This window comes from Motacilla alba, chromosome Z (assembly GCF_015832195.1).
Source record: "Motacilla alba alba isolate MOTALB_02 chromosome Z, Motacilla_alba_V1.0_pri, whole genome shotgun sequence".
In the NCBI taxonomy this organism is placed as follows: domain Eukaryota; kingdom Metazoa; phylum Chordata; class Aves; order Passeriformes; family Motacillidae; genus Motacilla; species Motacilla alba.
In genome coordinates, this window is record NC_052046.1 from 9,243,540 (window position 1) to 9,249,539 (window position 6,000).

At 43.6% G+C, this 6,000-nt stretch overlaps 1 protein-coding gene across 15 annotated transcripts in view; it reads left to right on the forward strand.

Annotated features, from left to right (window-relative positions):
• The window catches only part of UNC13B (unc-13 homolog B), a 207,563-nt gene extending 202,458 nt beyond the window's left edge, over window positions 1-5,105 (forward strand). For 10 of the 15 annotated variants that reach the window (XM_038125517.1, XM_038125512.1, XM_038125516.1 and 7 more), the window contains 3 exons: window positions 584-676; window positions 1,748-1,907; window positions 3,107-5,105. In XM_038125517.1, the coding sequence (XP_037981445.1) occupies window positions 584-676; window positions 1,748-1,907; window positions 3,107-3,392 (539 nt within the window). In that variant the 3' untranslated portion in view covers window positions 3,393-5,105. The remainder of the gene's footprint in view (window positions 1-583; window positions 677-1,747; window positions 1,908-3,106) is intronic. The other 5 variants (XM_038125519.1, XM_038125521.1, XM_038125520.1 and 2 more) reach the window with 1 other exon arrangement.
• The last annotated feature ends 895 nt before the right edge of the window (window positions 5,106-6,000 follow it).

Genomic DNA, 6,000 nt, shown 5'->3' on the forward strand with positions numbered 1-6,000 from the left:
TCCAAAGGGAAACAGATAAACAGTCAGGATGACAACTTTTAGTTGATGTACAACATGCAGGAAGGTTCTTGTTGGGTGAGACTGCACTATGGCTCTGTGCAAATCACTAATACCTATATTTTTTTTCCCTATATTTCCTCTGTTGTGTGATGTCCTCTCTTCCTCTTTCTTTTATTGTTGAATTTTTTTGTCCTCCCTTCTTCCCTGAGCAGACAGGAATGCTAATGCCCACCACTGGAATGCCTGCATGTATAGACAGTAGCTTGGCAGGAACCTCTGAAAAATCCTTGCTCTCTGTAAAGGTCCATTGTTGAGGTCTTTTAAATTCTTTAAAAACCTTCACTGGTGTTCTCAATAGGATGCAATCTTTGGTGGAGTGGAAGAAGTGTTGGTGTTTATGTGTGTTGGGCATGTGAGCCTGATGCTATCTTGCACTACCATGACATTCTTGGTGCTGACTGAAAAGCTGGCTCTGAGAGGTGTACTGTGAAAACACCACATTGTCTTCCTGAGGCCATAAAGACCTATGCCAATGACCAGTAAACCATGTGTGCGTGGGGGGGTGTCCATTTCCTTCCAACAGGCTCCGGTGTGGATGATCCCGTGGGAGAAGTGTCCATCCAGATCGACCTGTACACCCACCCAGGAACTGGGGAGCACAAGGTCACGGTGAAAGGTATGGCAAAGCACATGCTGCTGCTGCTCAGGCTCGCCGGGGCAAATCTCCAGCTGGCAGTCAGGATATTTCTGTGTTAGCTCGTGGGATCTCAGGCCAGAATTGCTTTCTCTGTTTCACATCAGGGACACGTAGCGAAACAGCAAATGAGCTTGTCCAGCCAGTGAAATGGCAGTGCACAGCCCGGTTGTTTATTGGCAGCGATGTATGCAAGTAAACAAAAATCAGATGATGGCTCTCGCCAGGCGCCACAGTTTAGTCTGTGCTGCAGAGAACGGGGCAGGCTGATCTTGCGAAACTGCTCCGTGTACACCCAGAGATCACAGGGGCCCTGAGAGTTCAGAGGCTCCTCTCCCCAGTCCTGAAGGCCACACTGGTCCCTGAACAGCCACTCTGGAAATAACCAAAGCAGTGATTCATCCCAGGGTTCCTTTTCCTCCTTCATCTCCTTCACTTGAATACAGCATACTTAACTACTTCAATTTCCTCTGAAGATTTATATAAACAGTTCTTCAGGCCTCTCTTCTGGTTAAATCTACACTGAAGTGCAAAAGCTGGTTTTCAGAGCTATTTCCTCTGCTTCAGTCTGTTCCCTGCAGTGACCTGAGATAGAATGAGAATTAAAAGCTAATCATTCTGGATCCTGAAACTACACGCAGCTCATAGGCTTTGTTTTTCTTACCTGCAGTCCCATTTTCCTTTTCAACAGAGACCTTAATATTGGCCTCCAAAATGCCCCTTTTTTTTCTTATCCCAGACATAATGGTGATGTAAGCATGGAACTGTCAGGGAAGCCTGCCCGGAGCTGGAGGAATGCCTGTTTTCTTGGGCTTATTTCTTGACAGTCTGTATGGCAGAAGTTACATATTGATGCAAACATTAAATTCCCTTCACAGAACTTAAACTAGATCAAAAAAGTATATCCTTTCATTACTAAAAAGTCCTGCCCGTATGTGTCGTGACACTGTCATGTTTTGAGTTAGAAGCAAGAAATTGAAAGCAGGGCAGGATGTCCAGAGCAAAAAATACAAATGAGTATTTGCTGTGAACCAGGTTGTGACTCTTTTGCAGTTGTGGCAGCCAATGACCTGAAGTGGCAGACGTCTGGCATGTTCCGTCCATTTGTTGAAATCACCATGATTGGGCCCCACCAGAGTGACAAGAAGAGGAAGTTCACAACCAAGTCAAAGAGCAACAACTGGGCTCCAAAATACAATGAAACATTTCATTTGTAAGTCTCAAAAATATCCTGAGGATCTGGCATGGCAAGCACAGATGCAGAGGGGCAGATAGGGTTGTCCAGTGTCCCCAGACAGTCTGCACAGGGCCAAGAAGAGTACATGAACCAGTAGCTTGGTCCTGTCTTTGATGTCTTGGCAGAAAAGCTGGATTATGGAAGTTTTTGCTGCAGGTGGGACGCAGAAGTTTGTTCTATACCAGCAGTGTCCTTTGGCTACCTTCTGAAATGCTCTCTGTGTGTCCTATGAACACATTTTACTGTGCTCTGTCATTTTAATGAACTTCGTATTTTTTTTATTGGTAGAGTTGAGGCTAAAAGTTCATTTTTATTTATTTCTTAATCTTAATGTGCGTTTTTATCCCAACTTGACCTGTGGGACATGCTTTTGGAACTCGTTTCCAAGGATACAGCCCTTGGAATTGGTAGCAAGTTGCACTGCTAAAATTGCTGTGTTTCTCAGCATTGAGTATTGATCTCTTCTTATTTCATTTTCTTTCATTATTACAAGGACATACTCCTTCTTGGGAGGCTTAACAGAAGGAACTGCAGGCTTGAACTCTCTCAGCTGTACATTTAAAAATGAGATGAGGAGAACTGACCAGGAAAAGGTTATAAACGTCTGGGGAGAAGGGAGAGAAGGGAGTGTTCATATAATTGTTCCGTTTTCTGAGGAAAGGCAGGCTTCCTCTAAGTGAAGAGATTTTCTTCCTTTTATTCTTTTAATTTTAGAAACATCAGAAGGGTTGGGGATTTATTTTTATTAGCTTTCACATTAATGGAAGGTCCTGAATCTTTAACAAAGACTTCATCTAATTAAAATAGTAATTCTGAAATGAAGCCACCCTTAGCAGAAGCAGAAATGTTTAAAGTCATCTGAGTTGAAAATCTATTAGCATGGCTTTAATGTTTCCCGCTCCTGTCGTTTCACAGTTTAACACACACACAAACACTCACAAGTTGCAAAGGCAGCTTGAAAGGGGTTGCTTGTTTTTTCTTCAGTAATCATGTTTTCTTTATCTGCTATAAATCAGCAAAAATGCCCACATGCTGCAGGTTTTACTTCTCTCCTTGTGATCGGGGTTTTCTGTAGGAAGGAGTTTTCTGTGCCCTACCATAGCCCTTAAGTCAGCTGCTGGGACCTTTGTTTTTGCAGTCCACACACTCTAAGTGAACTTGTGTGTGTTTTTCAGCATCCTGGGGAATGAAGATGGCCCCGATGCCTACGAGCTCCAAGTCTGTGTGAAGGATTACTGCTTTGCCCGGGAGGACCGGGTTCTGGGGATAGCAGTGATGCAGCTCAGAGACATAGCAGACAAAGGAAGCTGTGCTTGCTGGTGCCCCCTCGGGCGCAGGATTCACATGGATGAGACTGGACTCACAATCCTGAGGATTCTCTCTCAGAGAACCAATGATGAAGTTGCCAAGGAATTTGTGAAGCTGAAATCTGAGTCCCGCTCCACAGAGGAAGGCACCTGAGCTGAGCTGTGTAATGTTCCCTTTCCTCTTCTGCCTTGTGCCAATATGTGCAAGTGTTCAACAATTCTTTTATTAATTGCAAAAGGTTTTTTTCATGTTGTCTTTGTCAGCTCCAATAGCGCACGTGTGCTGTATAGGAAACAAATCCATCAATCTGATGTGAATTATTTATTTTTTAGTAGCTGGGTAAGACACCGTAGAGAATGAGACAATCTCTTCTTATTTAACATGTAAATTCTGCTTTGTGTATATAAATTATTTTATATTGGAGGCTGGAATTGCTGGGTTTTGTTGATATGCAGCACTGTGATTTTATCCTCTGAATTTGGCAGGCATTAAAAAGGTTCTGCGTAATCACACTATGATGCAAACACAACTGTGTGGAAATTGGTAGGAGATGATTTGGGGGGGTTTGACAAAGCACAGTTATCTCTCATTGAATTCACGTACTGTGGAGCTGCCTGGGGATCTTCTGACACAGATTATGCCAACGTGATGTATAGACACCTCAGCATCTGCTTAAAGAAGAAGAGGTTGCAGATGGCTCTGAAGATGCACACCGAATGAATGTATGTCTACACATGTGCTGCTGTGAGCTCGGGCCAGACCAGGGCCACAAGCCCGGGGTGGGGCCTGAGATCTCATAGCCAAAAGCTGCAAAGGCAGCACACCAAGAGCAGGCTGCAGCTGTAATTAGCTGGTGTGTCTCGGAGAATACAAATCCCCACGTGCTGCTGGGAGTCCCTGATGGCCGTGGGAGTGCTGTAAGCTGCTCGGCTCCGTAAGGCACGCTCGGGCTGCTGTGACCAACACGGTCAGGAAGGGATCAGTGTTAGAATCGTAGAGTTAGAGCCATTACAAATCACATGGCTGCTATGTGCTTTTTCCACTTCAATATTCTTTTGTTAGTGCTTGACAGAGGATTGGATAATTTAATATTGCAGGCTTTCTGTAGCATTTTATTACCCTGGAGTAGCTAAGACCATTCCTCACTATGAACCCAGAAATGATGGCTTGCTTGGGAGAGAGGAACACACCTCCCCTCTGCAAGACTTCAGTCTGGAGTGCTGGTCAAGGGGCAGCACGTCCGTTTGCTTCTGATCTTGGAGATGCTGTTGGCCGTGCTGTGGTTAATCCATGCTGATTGTCATTAATCTTATAATACCATTGACAATACCATTGAAATATTTTTGCACTGTCTTAAAGAAGCATCCTGCTTTTGTTTTCTTAAAAAAACAAAACACTGTCCTGAGCAAAGTAATTGCAGGGAGGTCAGAATTTCTGACTGAAAATTAGTGAGCAGGAAGGTCTGGAATGGTGATTGCACCTGAGGCATGTTTGTTGGAGGGTTTTTATTGGGGATATTTTTGCTTTTCCAGCTGCCCTTGTGCTCTGGAAAGTGCAGCTGGAACAAGCCAGTCCTTGCCCATAAAGTACTGTAATACTGTCAATAAATTCAAGGACTGCATATTGAATGACTTTTTTTTTCCTTTCTATTTTCTCTGACACTTGTGTAGCTGTATGATGTGACTCCTGTATTTCATGGGCCTGCTTGTAGAGTTCTGAGACAGCACATCTGCTTTGTTCTTGTCCATGGTGTGTTATAATAATGCTCTTCAAAACTCCACACTATTTGTCATGATTTTGAATCATTGTACGTGCCATTGTTATGAGAACTGTTAGTATGGTCTTTAATAAACTCTTTTAGCAGCATTTGGACTTGTCTGTTGAAGTGTAACTGTGCTTGGGTTTCCTAAACCATGGAGGGCAGAACCACTGCTGCATCTTTGGAAATTATTCAGGTTTAGTATGTAGATTTCTTTAGTGCTTCAGATGCCTAGCAAGGAGTATGAGTCAGACAGTTTCCCCCTCCTCCATGGCCTCTGTCTGGGACATCTTTCCCTGAAGTCCTTGGCTTGTGATAATACTCTGAGACATCACGGAAAAGCATAAGAAATAGCTTACTTATTTTTTTTCTCCTGTCTGGCCTTTAAGTCACATTTCCTTTGTACTCAGGATAGTCTCCTGAAGTTGCTGAATGGAAAGACTCAGACAAGGCAGTTGGATGCTTTGCAAATAACAGATGAAGAAAAATAATTATATACCAAACTTGATTCATAACTTTCAGCCTCTTATGAACATTAATACTCTTTAGATGGCATGCACAAGAGATGAAAGCATAAGCCTTCTTGATGTCAAATAAACTACTCCCCCTCCTCATTTTTTGGGGATTCTGCCAATTTCCAACAGACAAGGTCAGATAACTCAGAGACTCATATTTCATGATAACGTGGGTCTCTGAATTTCTGTGATCTGAAATGCCATTTTTTTCCTTGGTTAGCATATGCTTAGCAACAGAGTCGCTTGGGAGGCAGTCCTGAAGAGCAAAGGAATCGGGGAACATTGGATATTCTTTAAGAAGTAAATCTTGAGGCACAAGGCGCAGGAGTAGGGCATCTCCATGTGCCCAAAGATGAGCCAGCAGGGAAGAAGACCAGCTTGGCTGAGCAGAGAGCTTGGGCTGGAACTTGGAGAAGAAAGGGAAGTTTCTGACCTCTGGAAGAAGTGCCAGCATGGGACAACAGCAGAGACTTATAATTGTGGGATT